The sequence below is a fragment of the Camelus dromedarius genome, chromosome 13, assembly GCF_036321535.1.
Source record: "Camelus dromedarius isolate mCamDro1 chromosome 13, mCamDro1.pat, whole genome shotgun sequence".
Lineage (NCBI taxonomy): Eukaryota > Metazoa > Chordata > Mammalia > Artiodactyla > Camelidae > Camelus > Camelus dromedarius.
This window is the reverse complement of record NC_087448.1, coordinates 856,672-876,522: the sequence shown is the minus strand read 5'-3', so window position 1 is coordinate 876,522 and position 19,851 is coordinate 856,672. Positions and strand designations below refer to the sequence as shown.

Genomic DNA, 19,851 nt, shown 5'->3' with positions numbered 1-19,851 from the left:
CTCGGCCCCCTGTCACCTGCAAAGCAGGAGGGGCCACGCACCGGCTGAGCCGGTCTCCCGCCCAAGCGGCCCCCGCATCCCCGCCCCCACGCCCCGCGGCCCCCTCCCCGATTCCCCGCCATCTCGCGCCCGCTCTCGGGCCTTCGGGCGGAGAGACAAGTTTTGGGCCAGAGTCCCCGCGCCCCGGACCTGGCGCCGGGCGCACCGTCCCCGCCCTGGAGGCGGGAGCAACAGGGTGTCGTCCCCCGCCCCCGCCCCGGGGCGCGCGCCCCTCCGCCGCGGGGGGGCGGGACGCGAGCGGGAGGGCCGGGGCGCGCGCCGGCGGGGGGGTGCGAGGCCGAGGCGCGGGGCGGGGGCGGGGGCCGCGGGGCGCATGCTCACACGCGCTCGTGACGTGCGCGCCGGGCCGGTCGGCCGGAGGCAGGGCTGAGAGGCGCGGCGGGCGGAGGCCGGGAGGAGCGCAGAGCCGCGCGGGGAGCAGGAGAGGAGCGGAGGCGCGGCGGAGAGCGGAGCAGCAGAGCAGCGCCCGGATCTGCCGGCCGCCGCGCCCCGGCCCGCAGCCCCACCGCCCCCCAGCCCCGGCCGCCCAGCGGCCACCCCGCCGAACGGCCAGACCCGCACCGGCCGCCGCGGGCCGGGCCGGGCATGAGCGCGGAGGGGCCGCGGCCGCCCCCCGCACCTCCCGGCGCGCCCAGGCCGTGACCGGGAAGGGGCGCGCGGCCGCACTGGGGCCCGGGCCCATGGGCGCGAGGAGCCGGGCTTGGGGGCGCTGAGCGGGCGGGCGCGGCCGGAGGAGCCATGGACTGCAGCCTCGTGCGGACGCTCGTGCACAGATACGTGAGTGCTGCCCGCGCGGGACCGGGGTCGGGCGGGACGGGCCCGCGACCCCCCGGCCCGGGGTCGCTGAGGGCTTGCGCGGCCTCGTGCGGCTGACCGCGCCCCGGGGACGGGCAGGACGCGGGGGGACCTGCGGAGCTGGCACCGCGGGCCCCCGACGGCGCGGCGCTTGCGTCCGCGGGGCCGGGCCGGGGGCTGTCCGGGCAGGGTCTGGCGGAGAGCAGCGCCGGCCCGGAGCTGGGCGGGATGCTCAGGCTGCCGTGTCTGCACGAGGATTAAGGGACTGGAAGAGGGACGCCGGCACAGGAAAAGGCGGTAGCTTCGCTTGTTGGTTTTGTAACAGCACGGGGGGATTCCGAAGTGAAGTTTGGGATCTCTTTTTTACAAAAGTAACCCACCCGATCCGAGGCTGGGGTGTGCGAGGTTCCCCCGGCATCCTCGGTTCCGGTAACCCGTGGTGGGGCGGCCATGGGATGGGGGGCGTGGAGGGGGAAGTTGGCTTTGGTTCACACCAGGCCGAGGGGACCGCGGGCGGCAGTAACGTGCGCCGGGTGTAGAAGAGGGGTGTGCGCAGCGAAAAGAAACTGTCCCGGGGCTGGCGTGGCCGAGTCTTTAACAAATGGCTCCCCTGTTCCCCCGGCCCCTCGGTCTCAGGTTGCAAAGTCGCACGCACTGAGGTTTCCGCTAAAAGGGGGGCATGGCTACTGGAACTTTGCTTTTTCTGGCCCAGGAATTCCCTTAGTCAGTCCTTCATATTTATGAGACCTCTTTGAGAGGGAGACCTCGGCCAGAGTTGAAAGTGTGTTCATCCAAGGGGAACGTCCAGTCAGTGCTTTCCCCCTGAATCCACCCGCTGACCAGAGGACTTAGGGTCAGAGGAGCGAGTGTGCACCTTCTGGTGGCTCCCTGGGGAAGGGCAGTCTGCCCCCCAGCCATCTGGAGCGACTCCTCTCTGATTCTGGTTAGGGGCTGGGAGAGGCTTCCCAAAGGAAAGGTCATGTTGTTCCCCGCCAGTTTGAGTCCATGTTACCACATAAACACCAGGTGCCACCTTCGAGTCTCTACAGGGATAAATTCTGGAAAACCCGGGACCGGGGACAGCAGGTAACCAGAGGTGGAACAGAAGTGCCTGAGGGTCCCAGATTCCGCTCTCAGGAGGGTGGAACTGGCATTTACCTAGAATGTGATTAGTTTTCGAGTTAATTTCTTCTGTGTTCCCCCTTGAACACACTGTGAAAAGGAGAGTTGAATTGTGAGCAGTACCGCGCAGTCTGTTTCCTGAGGATGGAGGGTGATGGGCCGTCCTCCTCTGACCTGCGAGGCTCACTGCCAACCCCTTCATCCTCCAGGTGGGCAGACTTGCGTCCCACTTTTGTGCTTTTACACCCTCCCTTCCTCCAGGCCTTCAGCTGTTTTGTGTCAGTCTATATCAGTGCCGATGGACCTTACCTTTTAAAATCCCCCCTCGCTACGTTACTAGACTTCAAACTGTCAAAACTAACGGGTGACTTCTCTTCAGTGAACTCCCCAGCTGTGCGTCCTCTGGTCGTGTCGCTGGGACGCAAGTTCTGGACAGCAGTAGTATTTCTATTTTTCTCTTTCCACATCTTCTTTTTTTAACAGTCTGATCATTTGACTGCTTCACCATATTCCCATACAGAACCATTCATTTCTATGATACTAGACTTTTGTCTATGCTATTAAGCTAATTTGACTTTTTCCAGGAATAATCATAATCTGTTTTCTTGTAATTTGATTATCTTTCAGTATGTAGGAATTATTTCCTTTTGCTAGAGGGAAAAAAGTCTGTGGGATTGAATATTCATGTTTCCTTATGTGATTTATAAAAATGAATACAATGACACCCCATTCCCTTCTAGTGTTCCCATAGGCAGAGTTTCTAGGACAAAGAAATGTTTTCCTGATGGTGCGTGAGGGTTACCAAAATATAAAGAAGTCCTAGGAAACCACAGCTACAGGTACTTAATTCTGGGTTTATTCAGAATAGGCAAATGGATGAGAAGATTCTGTTCCGGGTTAGGCCGCGTGTCCTCCAAAGCAGGTACCGCTGGTCGTGTGTAAGTGTGGACGGACACCAGCCACGAGAGAGAGGCTGTGTTCATAAACTGCCAAGTGCTTTTACACTACGGTGTGCCGTGGCCCTTTTTAAAGAAACTTAACAAAGCGGGTGGAGAAGTAGTGTGATCTCCCTTTAAGAGACGTGCGGTGGGGCACCTGGATGCAGCTAGTTTAAATTCTGAGAGGAGCCAGTGTGGCTTCGTGGGTTCCCTGCAGATGCTACGTGCGCCCGCCCAAGTGTGGCCCTGGCCTGCCCACTTCGGACACCATGGAACCGTGGGCAGGTGGCTTCGCTTCGTCTCTGCCTCAGTTTCCTCATGGGAGAGTAACTGGCAGTACTGGGCTCAGAGGGTTGTTGTGAGGGTGAAATGAGCTAGTACAGGTCGGGAGCTCAGAACGGTGCCTGGCCCCGCTCGTGCCCAGCACTCCTGCCTCTACCGGCTGCAGCATAGCCTTGTCCCCAGGTCACACCCTGTGTGGTGACTGTCAGTCAGCCCGGCCTGCAGGGCCCCTGGGCTGCCCTTGGGCTGGGTGTGGGGCTCCGATGGAATTAGGCAACTTTAAAACAAGGCGTGCTCAAATGTCCCCAGGCCGCATTTGGCCATAAAATGCATTTTCAGGCCAGAACCTCGCAGGACACTCCTTCCTCTATTCATGCCTCTCGCTCAGGCTTGACTGTGAAGCTCCGTGTGGTGACATCCTTGTGGTTTGTTTTTTATCTTCAGCCTGGACATGCTTGCTGCTTGTCAGAGTCTCTACCTGTTTCTTTCTACAATTTTTGCTTTCTAGGATATGTCTTACGTCTTAAAGCAGCAAACTCCTGAAGAATCCGAGGGTTTTCCTCATGGACAGTAGATACTTGTTTTTGAAACAAACTGTTACATTAAGATTTTCTCTGAGGGAAAAATAAGCATCATTGGTCCCTGGAGAGCCTCAGGCACGGCTCTGTGGGAGCACGCTCAGCCTCCTAAGGTCTCCGTTTATATGCGTGCCCCGTGTCTGCTTTTGTTTTTAATCACCAGGTGGGTTGCGACACACAGATCAGTGTGCACTGGTGGTCGGGCAGTTCTGAAAGGCAGCTCGTCCATTTGCTCAGTCTTAGGAGTCTTGGTCGTAAAAGCTTTCGGTGCTGCGTGATCCGGAGTGGCTTTCCTGACGCAGCCTTCGCTGCCACAGGGGGACCTCTGGTCCTTCAGCAACTGGCGTCCGCACCCCAGGACGTTAGTTCAGCCACTTGAACCGCCAAGGCCTTCGGGTATTTGAAAGAGGCCACCCCTTAGGCTGACCTGGCTCTGGCCCCGTGGGGTGGGGCGGGCCTCACAGCGTTTGCACACGTCTTTCCAAGCAATCTGCCTGATGTATAATTTAACCTTTGTGTTCTGGCTATTAAGTTAAATTCCTTCCATTGTCCTTTCAAACCCTGGTTGATGCCTCTCATTAGGGATAAGTGATCTCGAGATGCTTCTCTTTCATGCGGAGGGTGGTTTAATAATAACGGGGGTGGGTAGATGTTGGGGTTTCACTGCGGTCAGTGGAATTTCTAGGGGTGCGAGCACAGTCCTCTGTTTATAGTTGGCTAAAACCGGATCGAATCGACAAACACCCTAGCTGCTCGATACACAGGAAGTCCTCTGTTTACAGCCGTGCTGGGCTCTGGAACCTAGAAACACACTGTTCCTTGGTGCTGGGCCCATGTGTTCCACTAGAGACGGGTAATCAGAGATGGTTAGATCCCCAAGTCCCAGACTTGTAAATGTTTTTTTAACCAAGTTAAATGCAGGCAGAAATGCTATTTATTTGCAAGGAAAATCAATAAAAAGCCACTTTCACAGCCATAAAAACACAACAAGATTGAACAAGGGATTGTTTTTTGCTTTCCCTTGGAAACTGGTGTCTGAGGAAAACAAAGCAGTTCTTCACGAGGCCAGCATCGGAGCCCAAAAGATGCAGGTTGAGACCTGGCCTCGGCCTCTGACTGACACGTGGGCGTCTTCCTGCTTGAAATGGAGAAGCCTGAATGCGGCTCCCGGGGTTGGGGGACTGCCGGGGTTGCGGGTACCTTTGTACAAAGTAGGTGCTGGGTCAGTGGACGTCCCGTTTGACCCCCAGCTCCTCAAAGGGTCTGTATCTCCTGCTTCCTCAAACCTGTAACCCCCACCCCCGTCCCCCTCGTGGAGGGCGTGGCCTGGCCTTGGACTTGGTGGGGGAACAGCTGTGAGAGCCAGGGCGCACACACCTCCCCACCCGTCCAGCCCGTCCCTGGTGATGCTCCTGCCGTCCTGCTTTGAGTCAGGTGACCCCGTCAGCAAAGGTCAGTCCTGCAGCTCAGTTTGGATCTCCCCTCCCCCACTCCAACCCTATTCCTGGATCAGCAGCATCTCCCTTTTAGGGTGGCCCCAGCTAGTCCCTGTGGCCTTTGGTCAGCCTGTAAGTAGCCCTTTTGAAAAACAAAACAAGCTCCCTTGCCCCTGCATTCCCCTCCCGCCGTCACCCCGCTGTTTCTCCCGCAGCTAAGGGTCCCTGACGTGGCTGACACTTGCCTCCTCCTGTGGTATCTGTCTGATCCCAGTGAGCTCTCTTGTCACCTCTGTCCCATCTGAGGCGGCCCCCCCAGGGGTCTCCTTTCCGCCCTCATGCCGACACGCTGATGCAGGTGTTCCCAAACTCGCCCGTGCGCTCAGGGAGGCCAGGCAAGCCGAAATGTGGGAGTTGGGAGTCTCGGCCACGTCGGAGTTACCTCAGGGCCGAGCAAGGGGGACAGGTGGCTCGCGCCCCCAGACCCCAAGCTCTCCGATGGTTTTCGGGGAGAAGTTTTGTTTTAAAGGCAAAACTTGGGGTGAGGGCTGCAGGCGTGGGACTTTCTTCGGATTGGCGGGGGGGGCAGGGTGCCGCTCCAGGAGTTGCAGTTGCTCAGCCTGAAGTTACTGTCCTCCCCCTGGGTAGGGGCCTTGGGTCCTGCAGAAAAACTCAAAGGTGTTTTTGAGAATTCCTTGAGCAGGACCTAGGATCTGCCCCAGGCTGCACTGCTGTTTCCTGACGGATCCTGTCTTGTGTCCTCACCCCCCTTCCCTGATGAGCAACTGCTTGAATCTGCCCTTTGGAACTCAGGGAAGGTCCAGGACGCTGAAGTCTTTCCTACAAACCAGAAATGGGGGTCACAGAAAGGATTTGTGCCAGGAGGGCCCCACAGCGCCCTCCTTGGTCTCATGGGCCCAGCGCACGTCTAGTGAGCGCCCCATGTGGGCACTGATACAGCCTCTGCCAGACCGGAGGAGGACACCCCGACCCCAGTCCTCGGGGACACCCCGGGGCCGCGGGCCCCGCCGAGCCGTTGTCTGGCCGCTGTGTCCCAGGCAGGGAAGGGCCAGGCAGGGCAGCAGCCCCGCGCCGTCCCTGCTGGCTGCTGTCCGCTCACTGGGTCACCCCTGGGGCTCGATGCCGATGCCCTTTGCCCGCTGTGAGCACCTCTGCCTGGAGGAGACCTCAGGTTCCTGCTGTGCGCGGGGCCCACGTTTCCTCCTGGGGCCTGGCTGCCCTCTCACGCCCGGCGCAGGCTCCCGGCGCCTTATCGCTCCAGCCCTTGGGTGCTTCTGAAGGAGACCGTCGGGCTTCCAAGGGCTGGAGTGATTCGTGACAGCCTTTTAAAATCTTGTTCACGGTTACCTCGAGCTTTCGGGTTCTCTCCTTTGTACATTTCACGGTCCTCACGCAGGAATGGGCAGGGGGCGTCTGGTCCCACCCCTCGCTGAATAAACACTCAAGTGGAGGAAGGGAAGTCCCCAAGGCTGCGGCCCGTGGCCCCCCCACATCCAGTGGGGCCGATACAGGAAAATGGGGCGCGAGGAGGGCTGTGCCCCAGGTCTCGGGCAGGTCCCTGGGCCGCGTCCCACCAAGAGAGGGTCCTTGGCTCCTCGCAGGCAGGAGCCCAGGAGCGGGCCGCAGCAGGGCGAGGGCAGGTTTGTCCGGAGACCGAGTGTGGGCTCAGGAGGCCAGAGAGGCCACGGGCGTGGGAGTGGCTGTTTAGTTTCAGACAGAAGTGGGAACACACTCCACGGACAGAGCGCAGGTGCCTGGCTCAGGAGGGAGAGCGGCCACGAGGGGCACGGCTGCTAGTTTTATGGGCTCGGTGGCTTCATGCCTCACTTTGGGGAAGGGGCGGGGAGTCCCAGGAATGGCGGCCCCGCCCACTTCTCACCGTTAATGGTCGGCCTGCGAGCAGCGGCTCCACCAGGAGTGTTGGCTGGTTGCTGACACACCACAGCGAGTCTCCTGGACGGCAGCTCTTCCGCCACCTCAGGTCTTGCCAGCTGGCCCTGTTCTCAGTGGCTGTGCCCCCCCCCCGTCTCAGGGCCACCTGACTTGGGTGGGAGCTTCCCGAACTTGCCTGGGGAGGACCCTCTCCTGGAGCCTCGTCATGAACAAGCGTCCTTAGCTGGCCCCACGTGGCCCAGACCCCTCACACAGCGCAGGGCCTTTTGTGTTTACGCTTCTTGTTTTCTGGGCAGGGGGTTCCCAGTTTTTGCCAGGTGCTCAGAGGAATGCCTGCCCCAGCTAAAGCTGAGACTCGAGAACCAGCGAGGGAGCCAGCCTCCCATGGGGTTGTGTCGATCCCCCCAGGGGCTTCAGACCATCTGAGCACACCGGAAAATAACACAACACTGTAAATGGACTGTACTTTAATAGTAATAATTTTAAAACCTTTGAGTTTCTGGCGAACATTTAAATCCTGGTGAGTGCACACAAGTATCCAGATGTCCCCAATTTTTCAAAAATGATGTGATCTGGCCGCGCCGCCTGGATGGCTCCCCCGGGACCACAGCCGCCCTGTCCCGCGGCCTCCCGTCGCCCACCCGAGCGGGCCCCCTCCCCCCACAAGGACACAGGCCCTCCAGTTTGGGTTCATCCGTGGGTTGGTGCTTCCTTTGTTTAGAGGCTTGTGGCAGCCCCGGAGAGCAGAGGGGTGGGCTCTGTGTCCTGGGGACGGGGTGGGGAGCCCCGTCTCGTGGGATCCTCACGGGGTGGGGGGCTCGTTTGTGCCGTGCTCAGGACGGGAAGAAACCCAACACTGAACTGAATTCAGGAGAGGATTTTAGGCTTCTTCTGTTGACCTTTGTCACCTGGGCGACGGCCAGACCAGACAGGTGAGCTCTGTGGCGGGTTAATCATTGTCTGCCTCTTCGGACCAACCCTGTGAACGCTTTTCCCAGGTGTGCAGAGGAGTGGGAGGGACTCCCTCCAAGGGCTGCTCCCCGCCCTGCGCCCCCAGGGAGGGGCCTGTTAGTAACGTGTTCATGCTCATTTGCACCTGCTTCTCCTTCAGCTTTCCCGTCACTCAGCTCCAGGGGTTGGTCATTCTCCAGGATGGGTGTGTTTCCAGACCTTAGTCTGAGTGTTTGACCGCCTCCCGCCTCCTGAGTTTCTGTGGCTTTGGTTTTACCTTTCGTGCATTTCAGAACCTGAGCAGCTCTTGGCAGGTGCGCTAGAAGGTTTGTACTTCAAGCACTGGAACAAGTCACTTTCCTGGGAGGTGGCGGTGCAACCCCATCGTCCGGCAGCACAGTCCCCCCATGCCACATAGGATTGAGCCCTGTGGGCTGGGCTGCATCTCTCAAGGTTGGCGGTCCTTTCAGACATTTGCACAGCCTGGGGTATGTGTTTTGTGGGTGAAAAAATACAGCAAGGCTGCCACTGGCAAGGAGAGTCTCAGCCTCCGTTCGCTTTACTTCTGTGCTGACACCAGCACCGCTTCACGGCCCACGTGGTGGCAGAGGCCAGAGTGACCCGCTGTCCAGGGCTCACGCCAGACGGCCGTCATGCCGGGGCTCCGGCAGGGACCGGCAGCCCTGCTCCCTGGGCAGTCCCTTCGCCCCAGGCCAGCTGTGCATGACGCTGACGGCACTGCACCTTGCAGAGGGCTGTAAAGGCTTCTCAGGAGTGGGCTGTCACCTCTTGTGCACCTTGTGACAGTTTTGGGGGGTTTTTTGCTTTTGGTTTTGTTCTTGTCTTGACCCAGGAAGGGAATGAAAGTAAGGTCACTTTTCCTCGGTCGGAAGCCGCGCGTTTCAGGAGAGGCTTTGTGGCCTGTGGGGAGGGGTGCTGCGTCGCTCCTCCGGGGTCACAGCAGGCAGCCCGTGCCCCCCTCCGGCGCCCCCCGTCCAGCGTGTGTGGACTTCGCAGTTTGCTGTCACCTTTCGGTGGGCCTCTTCCTAAGCTCCTCTTCCCTGGGTCTCATGCGGTGAGGCCGCCAGCCCGAGCACCAGCCTGAGACGGCTGTCATTTCAGCACACGTGCTCAGTTACTCAGGACAGAGACGCCGAGAATGTGGCGAGGAAGGAGTCTCCGTGGGTAAACCCTGACGTGTCGTTCAGGACGTGGTTCCCTGAACTGCTCGTCGGGGCTCTGCGAGCCTGGTGTTGTTTTTAAGCGCGAAGCGGAGGCAGGCCTGCTTGTGTATGTCCGGGTCTGCTCAGCCCGGGAGACAGAGCACCCCGGCTGGGTGTGGCACCCACGGCAGGCAGCTCTGGGGCTGAACTGGTGAGGACCCTCCTTCTGGCTTCCAGATGGCACCTTCTCACTGTGTCCTCTCGTGACCTTTCCCTGGTGCGTTTGTGCCCAGAGATGGGAGGGGGAGAGGTGGGAGGAGAGAGGGAAGGGGGGGCGGTGAGCGACAGCTCTCTCTCTCTTCTCTCTCTCTTCTTGTAAGGCCTCCAGTCCTGTCAGATTCCCGCCCTCACGGTCTCATTTAATCTTAATTACGTCCCCAAATCCCTGACTCCAAATATAAATTCAGGGGGACGCAGTTCAGCTCATGGCTGAAGTGCACCATGGATGTAGGTGCTGCTTGGAGCGTGAATGTTCCGGCAGCTAGAGGACGGCAGGGACGGCAGCCTGGAAGAGCGGCTACGTTTGCTGACGGTTTCATCCAACAAACACGGAAGCAAATGTCCCGCGGAGCCTGGAACGGCTGAGTGACGCTTGGTGGGAACGGGCTGCTCGGGCAGGACTGGGCAGCGGGTTTGGGTGGTCGGACCGTTGTCGGTTCTGACAGACCGCAGGGCCCCTGCCGGGCCGGGCCAAAGGCTGTGTGTGTTTCTGTATTTGCTGCTGCTCCTTCCTGGAAGAGGCGGGTGGGAGGGTGGTGGTCGGTGCCAAGACGCGGTCCGCACTGTTGTTCTGGGTTTTGTGTTACAACCTACATCCACGGCGTCTGGCTCACTGAGGGGACAGATGTCACGGTGTCTGCCACGTAACTGGATTGGACGGCGTGTCTGCTCGGAGGCATCATGAGCCGCTTCCTCTAGTCAGTGGGGTTGGGTCTGGGGACTCCGTGCTGTCGGGACGCCTCTGTGCACGGCGACCCCTTGCCTCTGGCAGCAGTGGAAAGCGGTGCTTGAAAACTGAACCTGGAGGGCTCGTGGGGTGACAAGGACGTGTCTCCTCCACGGTAGCGGGCCCAGCACTGGTGGGTCGGGCTGTCACCCACGTCGGCTCCCAGGCCACCTGCTGCCTACCTCTCCGTCACAGCCTCGTTCTCTTCCATAAAAATGTGCTTTTGCTGTTACGACCTGCTATTGGAAATGGCCCTAAAGCGTCACACAGCATACGGTCAGGTGCTCAGGGGGCCCGTGTAGATTCGCCCTCTGATGCTGGAGCCGTCAGTGGTTGTGACACTGTCCGGGGGTCTCTCCCACCTCCCCGCACGGTCCGGTCCGTGCAGACCGACGTCCTCCAGTCGAGGGATCTGCTTCCTGAGGACCTCAGGTTCACATCTGGGGGTGTGAGCTGACGTCGGCCTGGCGTGCTGATGGCCTCCCTCCCCATGCCTGCTCCCGCACACGGTGGCCTCGCGGCCCCTCCTCCGGACCTCTGGGCTGCCTGAGAAGGAGGGGGCCATCCTGGCCATCACGTGATCTCCCTCCTTCAGAGAAAAGAGGATTTCCTGCAGCCTATTTTCAGTAAAGGATTAGGGCCAACGAGGTTCCGCCATTGGAATGTCAACTAGAATTCTGTGTGATTTTTTTTTTTTCCAGAAAGGTCTCAGACTGCCCACCAAAACATGAGTTTTCAAATCATGGAATTTTAGAGTTATTCCGTGGAACAAAATCATTGGTGTGGAGACACGTGATTTGAAGGGAAGTCAGACCTACATTTATCTGTCACTCGCAGAAAACGTCTGACAGCGTATCTGAACACGGCAGATGAGTGATGTGCACGTAGATAGCTCAAATCTTTTCTCCTTAGGAAGCGTGTGGAAGTAGTCGTTTGGACTCACAAGTGCAGGTAAACCACGGGGAGATGGAAGATCGCCGTGAAGTACACACGTGCATGCGTCTCAGTGTGGCGGTCAGCCTGACAGCAGCGTGTGTGTACGAAGCTCGGAGGGACCGTCAGGTGACGAGCGCTCCTTCCAGGCCTCATTTCCGATGTTACTTAACTCACGTTGCCATTTTTCTGATGTAAACTGGGAATAAAATGTGTAAGCTCTTGGCGCTGGAGAACACGTGTGGGCAGACCTGGGCAGGTTCTCGGGAGGAAGGCGTGTGAGGCACCAGGTCCAGACTGGGTGCCCAGAGCTGATGGTCACCAGATGTTTACCGACGCACTGTCCGCGCTGAGACGTCTGCGGGGACCACGGTGCACAGACAGCCCGGCCCCCCGGGACTGCGTTGTGGTAGACGGCAAAGTCCGTACACAGTGTGGCAGGTGTCAGGAAGGGCTGGGGACAAGCAGGGGGGTGGGGGTGGTGGCAGGAGCCAGGCCGTGGGAGAGAAAGGAGGGTTCCTGGCCCGGGAAGCTCAGGGCTGAGGGGTGGAAGGAGGGCACGGGGCCCAGGGCAGAGGCGGGAGGTGGCAGGCTGCTGTGTCACACGTTTTACTGAATGGGAGCTCGTGGCTGCCCCTCACTGCGTTGCCCGAAATATGGAATATGTTTTACCTGTTGCTTTTGATAAAGCTGTAAATTTGTTTTAAAGTTCTATGGCCGAATGAGGAAAATGTTACATAGTAGGTAAATTAGGATGGTTTTAACATTATAAAGATGCTCAGATTTCTTCAATGAATATACAGTGGGTTGGTTTGTGGGCATAAAACATACATAAAATTTACCATTTTGCCTGTTTTAAAGTGAGTGTGTGTCTCAGTGGCTTCACGTACATTCATGTTTTATGCAGCCATCACCACCATCAATTTCCAGAACTTTCCCATCTTCCCAAATAGAAACTGACTTATGGGCAATTTTAAGTAGTTTATTCTATATTTGGTATTTGGTGTCTTGTTTGTTTTTTGTTGTTGGCTTTTTTTTTTTTTTTTTGAAACACGTTTTTTTAACTCTACAAAAAAGACCTTATCAGGGTCATGGAAAGACTTACTGAAACGTAAGCACTAATTACATTTTAAAATGGAAAATGTATCCTGGCAGGAGGGGTCTTTTTTTTTTCCCTGTTAAATAATTGGTGACGTTAAGTTCTATTAAAATTAAAAGGCTTGACTGTGAGGGTTCGTCTGGGCTTCGTGTTTTAATATGTGCTTGCCGAGAGCAGCAGGAGTGTGATTTTTGTTCTAGAGAAGAAAGTCCGGTGTTTGTCTTAGAACAGGCAACTCTGTAATGAGGCAGAAATCATGAAAGTCTTGTCTGTTGGCGGTGATTTCACACAACAGCAGCTCGTGATGATACGTTTGTTTAAAGACGTTATAAAGCCACATGGCTTTCTCCTAAGTGCGTTGATAAGGAATGGAAATTAAAGCGTTTTATAAAGTGAAGTTTTCGTCCAGAAACTCCATTCTGCTGATTGGTTTAGATAAATTTTGTGCTTTTGGTTAATCTGTAACATTTATTCTTTTACTACCTAAAAAATTATTCAGAAGTAGATTAAACTTTAAACGTGAGGATTTTTCTCTGTACAGTTGTTGGTTCTGTGAGAAGCAGTTTCCTGTCATCTCTACTCCAAGGTGACGTGAGAGCTGCTGGTTCTTAAGCTGAAATAAGTCTTTGTTGGTTTCCTAAGTCGCTCTGGCACTTTTTAGAGAACAGCGCGGTTTCCAAAGCAACACGTGCCTTTTTTACTGAGTGATTAGTTTATTAGCAGGAAACCCAATTGTGCAGTTGGGTAATTATCTCTCCTGAGTAGTTCAGCTTGTGGAAAACCACAGGTGAAGCAGGAGGTGGTGAGATGCCCTGCTTGGCAGGCGGAAGGGGAGCGTTGAGGGTTCCTAGCGGCCCTCCCTGAGCCCCCTTGCAGTGTAAGTTCCTCAAAAGATAGGTTGGCATTGGTTTGTGTCAGTCGTTACCCTCACGAATTCAGAGACCTTTTTAGGTCTGATGATGACGTCTTGTTGACGCAGTGGCTTCTGCCCCTGGCTGGGGGTGTGGCACTGGCTCCTTTCCTTTCTGGGCCCCACCTCCCACAGACGGTCCGTGCACCTTCGGTCATTGTCTCAGTGGGTGGCTGGCCGACTTCCTGCCTGCCTGTCACCTGATTCAGGAGCATGAATTCCGAGTCTGCGTTCCTTCGTGTTTGCTGTGTGGGCCTGGCCGAGAAAGGGCAGCCTGGTTGTGTCTTGACCTGCAGGCCGAGGGCCGGGCCGGAGGAGCAGGCCCTCAGGGCTCAGGAGCCGGGCTGTGTGGGGACTCTGCTCTGTGCAGGCGCCCGTCCCCCAGCCCCCCGGCCGTGCTTGGTCCCAGGGTCCCAGGTGTGCTTTCCTCGGCGGCTTTGCAGAGTCCAGGCTCGAGGTTACTTGAGGGTGGCATCTTGGGAGGTGGGACGCCGCCCCGATGTGTGAGGTCAGATTTAACTCTCGGGTTGATGGGAACAGACTGAGAGGAGGCCATGTGGGCCCTCCCGTCTTTCTAAACACACCCCAGGGGCCTCAGTGCTGACTCCGTCCTGGGGCGCGCAGATGAGGAAGGGCGGAGAGAAGCCCCAGTTCACCTCCCAAATCAGGCTCCTCGCCCCGGCCCAGCCGTGGGGGACGTGGTGCCTGACGGAGCTTCATGGGAAGAGCGGTCATGTGCCTCTTCACCTTCGCTACTGAACACTTAATGCATCCGGAGTGCTGCAGTGTGTTCCAAAAATAGTGCATTGGGTTTCTGCTTCCCGCATAGCCTGGCCAGTACCTCCCCAGGAGAAGGCAGTGCAGCGTCCCCGCAGTCAAAGAGCAACCTGAGTCCCCTCCCACCCTGCCCCCAGGCACGGATGAAATGCTCTGTCCGTGGTCCAGCTTACCTGGGGATTGAGGCGTGAGGGCTGGTTTCCTGCAGCCCTCCCATCTGGGTGTGTCATTTAGACCCCAACTCATGGACGGGAGAGCGGGGCCACCAGCCCCGATGGCACAGCCAGGGGCAGAGGCTGGCCTGTCTCCAGGGCAGGTCATTTCCCTTCATTGTATGGCTCCCACGTACCCCTCAGTGGGAAGCCCAGCTGGGTTCCATGGTGGCCTGTAAAGTGTGGGTGGGGAGAGAGAACGTTACTCGGGGAAAGGCCTGGCCAGGAGGCCTTCTTTATCCTTGGAAATGCTGCTGCCAATGAGCTGGTGGTCCCCGTCCCCACCGGCTCTTACCCTGGGCACCCCCTTCCTGGACCAGCCTGCGCCCCAGCCGAGGCTAAAACCCCTCCGACGTGCGGCTCTGGTTCAGCCAGGCTGCACCCACCCCTGCCGGCTCTGGCGTCCCTGCGACAGAATCGAAAAGAGGCAAAACTTGTGGAGCCGACCACGCACCCAGGAGGGGCTGGACGCTTCCAGAAGCAGGCGTTTTCCCGGCAGCCACCCCTGGAGCTCAGAGCGGGCGTTTGCTTGGATGTTGGAACAAGACACGTTGGGTCGCTGTGAGCAGAGGCCCGAACGTGTGACGCAGGGAACCTCAGTGGACCTGGGGTGGTGGTAGGCCTGTCCGCAGTGTCGCACGGCAGAGGCCAGGTCGCTGTGTGCGTCCCTGGGAAACGCTTCTCAACATCCTGGGGCTCACGGACACGAGCAGCGTGCTGTTAGCCGTGCTGGAGCAGAAGGAGCCATGACCGCGTGGAGGCCGCGCCGTGTCCGGGTGCTCGCGGCGCCTCTCAGACGCTCTCAGGGGTTTTAATTCCCGTTTAAGCCGCCGCTTCTGAGGCTGCATTTGTTCAGGCAGGAGAGAAGGTTTGCCCCCCTTTGTTTGCGGGGAGATCGCCTTCTGGCCATTTACTCTTTTGCTGGCAGTACCTGTTGATAAGGATGAAGTGAAACCAGATACCGGCTTGGCCGCACCCAGCGAGGAGAAACAGGCAGGAGGGCGGCCGCAGCGGATGCCAGGCAGGTGGTGTGGGACCAGGAGGGTGCAGGAGCCCAGGGCTTCGTGACACCCTGTCCCGCTCTGGGCAGGGGGCAGGGGGCTGGGGCTCCGCCCTCCTCCTCCCTCTCCCTCACTCCCCTTCTCCCCCTGTGACAAGCCCGGCCTCCCCTGCTCTTCCCGCCCTCAGCCCTGATCTGCAGGGACATCTCTGGGTTCCAGGAGCCCCCAGGAGCCTTCTCATCTCACCAGAGAAGATGCTTGTGGCCTGTGTTGATCAACGTGGCTGACACAGCCCCTAGGAGGATCGCCAGCCCCAGCCCCAAGCCACCGCAGGGGTCGGGTGACAGGAAGGAACGAGCAGGAGTGGGGCCAGCCTGGCCTCCCTGGGCCGCTCGGGGTCCAGCCCCACACCCCGTGCTCGTCCTGTGCCTCCCTGTGATGCAGCGGGCGCCCCGTGCGGGAGGCTCTGACAGACGTGGAAGCGCGTGAGGGCGAGACACTCGTGACCGCAGCGGGTGCGACACCCAGAGCTGCTTGTCCTGTAGTTTCTGACAGACTGATGAAATAATTATGCAGCAGGTTTTACTGTAGTCATTTACCTTTGTAGCCATTTTACGATGTGGAAAGTCAGGGGCACTGAGTACCTTCATGTTCTTGTGGACGGTCAGCACCGTCCATCTTTGCAACCCTTCACCTGAAACCGGAACCCCGTCCCCAGCAGTCCTGACCCCCCGTCGCGCCAGCCCCAGGGGACCGCCGGTCTGTTTCTGTCCCTGACTGTGGCCGGTCTCAGTCCCTCGTACACGTGGAGTCACCGGGACCCCGCCGTTCTGTGGCCGGCGCCTTCCCCTCAGCGCAGGGTCCTCGAGGCCCGTCCCCTCGCAGCCTGTGCAGCAGTTTCCCTCCTTTCTAATGCCGAGTAATTTTACGTGATTCACTCGTTTTGTTTATCCGTTTGTTGTCAGCGGACACGAGTTGTTTGTTGCAGCGTTTTCATGGATCCCGTACCTCCCACAGAGACCTCAGGGGGCCCAGAGTCCCCGGGAGAAGGCTGCTCCGGCTCATCTCCAAGTCTGGTGCATCTGGGCCCCGGGGTCGCCGCTTCCTGCGGACCTGGCCCGCGCGTCCCCCCCGCAGCCCGGTGGGTGCCCCTCCTCCCAGCGTCTCTGCCCGACCTGCTCTCCCCCCCTTGCCCCAGATCTCTGTCTCTCTGGGAATTCTTCACAGATGTGGCCTCAGTCTACGTCCTTTCCGCGTGGGCGGCTGCTTTGCTGGTGTTAATTCACACCAGGTGGTTGTGAATGTCCCTAAGTCACTCAGGGTGGTGCCCCAGAGGTCCCGGGGCTGGGCCCTGCTCCTGGGCCTCAGAGGGTTGGGGGAGGTGTGTGCGCTGCAGAATGGACTGCAGGATGGGAAGGCGTCCTCCTTAGAATGGCTGCTCCTTTCCCTCTGTTGACACTCATGTAGTCTGCATGGGAGGGGGGCCGGGTGTCCCCTGCAGCCTTGGGGCAGGAGGAGTCCGGGGGAGGCCCCTGAGCTCTCCCTTTGGACGCTGAACACTGGGGAGAGCTGCAGAGCCAGGGGACAGTTGCGTTTGTTTTCTGTGCCCAGTTCTGCTGTGACCTGCCTGAAATCCCCACAGTAAATGCCCTGCAGAGCCAACAAGGACGCTCCTGTGCCCTGCAGCCCTCCCTGAATCAGCACGCGGCGGGGGGCCTGCCCGCCCACCCAGCTGTTTCCAGATCTCACGGGAAGAGGGCCCTGGGAAGTACCTCTCCACCGCACGTGCGATCCCGAGATCAGCCCGGTCTCCCCGACCACAACTCGGGGAGTCGGGGAGCCACCGCAGTGCCCGGAGCCAGCCCTGCCTCCTGGGGCTGGAACACGTGCAGGGACCAGGCCCGTCTGGTGATGGGGTGGACAGACGGTCACCCCATCAGGGACCAGAGCCTGAATCCCCCACGGCTCACGCCACGTGGTCAGTGTGCTGGAAGTGGTCCCGGCAGGGGCCGGCCCCTTGTGGGGGAAGTGGGGCTCCACTCTTCACAGGTCCACTGTCAGTGCAGCTCCCAGCAGTCCCCGCCCATCAGGGCAGCCCGGCCCCTCTTCCAGACCCACCCTCTCCTTCTGCTTCTCAGGAAGCCGCGTGGGTGATGAGGGTGAAGCAGCAGGAACCCCGGCAGCTCGAAGGACCCGCGCCCCTTTTCCGCTCCCTGGGTCCGGGGACGAGCCAGCCCAGTGGCCACGGGCCCCTCACTTCGGTGGGGGGCTTGGGGTGAGTGGGGGCTCAGGTGTGTCTTGAGGACAAGAAAGTGGGATTTCCACGTGAATGAGCGTCAGGAACCGTGCAGAGTCTTCTCCTGGGGGAAGACATTTTTTCAAGTTACGAAGAACTGAGTAAACAATGCAAAGTAGGGCCTCAGTTATTTGGAATAAAAGCTGGTGAAATAGGTGTGTGAGCAGTTCACAGCTAGAATGGTAATTTTCCTCCTGAGTCACATCCAATTTTATTCCAGAAGGTTCGGCTCTCTCATTACGCGGTGAGGTCGGTCGTCGGCCAGGAAAAGAGGTTTAGAAAACTTCTGAAAACCAGACGTACTTGGGTCGGCGCTCCTGTGGTGAGCGCTGAGAGCTAGGTTGTGCAGCCTGAGCTGCGGGGCGTTGCAGACGCTCCTTTCTGTGTGTCCAGGTGTCCCCACGTGCTCAGGTGTTCTTGTGTGTTACAGGTGTCCCTGTGCTACTGAACCGACGACAGGCTTTAGGTTTCATTTGTTGATTCATCGGCAGCCTCTCTGCGCTGCCTGTAACGGCAAACCTAATTCCCTGAATATCGGGTGACACTGAACTCATTACATAACGATGGCAGGTGCACGCTATGAACTGTTAACAAGCACGCGTGCGTGGAGAAGGCGTGTGGGCAGGGCCGTCCCCGCCCCGCTCCCCGCGCGGGGGTCTCTTGGCTTGTCCTCGTTTCCGCCTTTTCTGTAAGGAGCGCTCATGGCTGTGCAGCCCGACAAAGGGCGACAGCGACGTGAACGGCGAGGCTGTCGGGGTTCCCTTCGGAAGCTTCACCCGCTTCACGGCCGTTTTCCGCTGCTGCTGTTCGTCCTGCTTTTGCGTGTGCTGCTGACATTCCATTAGCCAGCTCAACCCAGGCTTTTCCAGGTGACAGTTTTTAACTTTAGGAGTGGTCTGCACACACCTTCACCGAAAAGACAGTCTCAAGTGTCTTTTGAAACTTCAGGGGCTCAGAGCTGCCCTTCTCAGAGCCCCACCTCCAGGCTGCGAGCTGGGCTCGGGGAGCGGAGGTCGGGGTCCGCTCACTGGGCTGTGCCTCCCCCCCGTTTGGGTTCTGTAACGTCCCCGCGAGGCGGTTGTCGAGGCCACTCCCTGGGTTTCGGGTTAGCACTTAGCAGCCAAGAGCTGGGTGGATCAAAGGCTCGCCTTCTAGAGCTGAATGTTAAGGGCCCAGGAGGCTGAAAACTTTTGGCGCTGGTTTTACCGGAAAGGAGAAGATGCTGTGTTGACCTCCTGAGCCTGGCTGATCGCGCAGGTGGAGTTTGAGCATCGTGGACCGCTGTCCCGGCAGAGAGGCAGCAGGCCCCACGGGCCACGTGGCCTGAGTCTGTCCTCCTGATGTGGGCCAGGGAATTTTGTAGTCATCTGCTCCAGTGTTTAAACTTTCAAAGATGCAGTTTTAAAAAGCGGGTAAATGTAAAAAGACTACCCTTTATTGTCTTTTTATATAATTTTCCTGTTTATTACTTTGTTTTGAAACACTGTTAAAACCTAAGGGCCGTTAACGTGTGAGCAGGGGGAGTAGCCCTGTTTGTCTTTGCGGTCCTGCTGCTGGAGTCAGCTCAGCAAGCCGAGGTCCACCTGCTCCGCGACGCTCGGGTTGAAGTGCTCCCTTACTTCAGAATAGGTGTGAATGGGACGCACCTTTAGGAACTGTGCATCGCTGTGTTGCACACCTGTGATCTGTGTAACGTTGTACAGCAACTATGCTTTAATGAAATAAAACGTTCCCTGCAGCGCTGCTGACGAGAGCAAAGAGCAGATCAGCTCTCTGAGCAGGTGCACGACTGAACATCCGTCCCGGGGACACCACGCAGACCTTCAAAAAGGGGGTGTGGGTTTAGGCTTGCTGGTGCGGAAGGAAGCTTATACTGTACTGAGGGGAAGGCGCATCGCAAAGTGGGCACGTGACGTGAGCTGTACTTAGCGTGGATTCACGTGAATCCACGCGGAGGAGGAAGTGCGGGGAAGCACGCGACGGTGTCGGGCCGCGAGCGTCTCTGGCCGTCAGGGTGCGGGTCCCTGCTCCTGTCCTCTGTGCTTCTGCCTTGCGCCAGAAGGTTAACACTGATTACGTGTTACTGTTGTAGTCAAGAGAAAGAATAAAGCTTTTACCGTTAAAACAAGTTATTGCACGCGCAGACGATCTCACTGTGATGACTGAGGAGCAAACTCCTGCGAAGGTGACAGTGGTCCTGGCTGGTGGGTGGGCGAGCCCGAGGGCTCCCGGGACCCTCCCCGTCAGCGTGCGCGGGCACTGCCCACTGTGCCCGAGGACCTGAAAAGGTCCAGGCTATCTGATGACGAGCACCCCCCGCCCCCAGAACAACCTGAACACACTGGAAACCACGTGAAGGAAGCGAGCAGAACGCAGGG

The 19,851-nt window shown here is 58.3% G+C and overlaps 1 protein-coding gene across 9 annotated transcripts in view; it reads left to right on the top strand.

Annotated features, from left to right (window-relative positions):
* Positions 1 to 684: 684 nt before the first annotated feature.
* ATP11A (ATPase phospholipid transporting 11A) overlaps positions 685 to 19,851 on the top strand; it is a 92,698-nt gene continuing 73,531 nt past the window's right edge. For all 9 annotated transcript variants that reach the window (XR_010383550.1, XR_010383549.1, XM_064492952.1 and 6 more), the window contains exon 1: positions 685 to 837. Coding sequence is in view for 7 of the 9 variants with exons in the window: in XM_064492952.1 (XP_064349022.1) it covers positions 799 to 837 (39 nt within the window). In the remaining 2 variants the exon portion in view is untranslated. The remainder of the gene's footprint in view (positions 838 to 19,851) is intronic.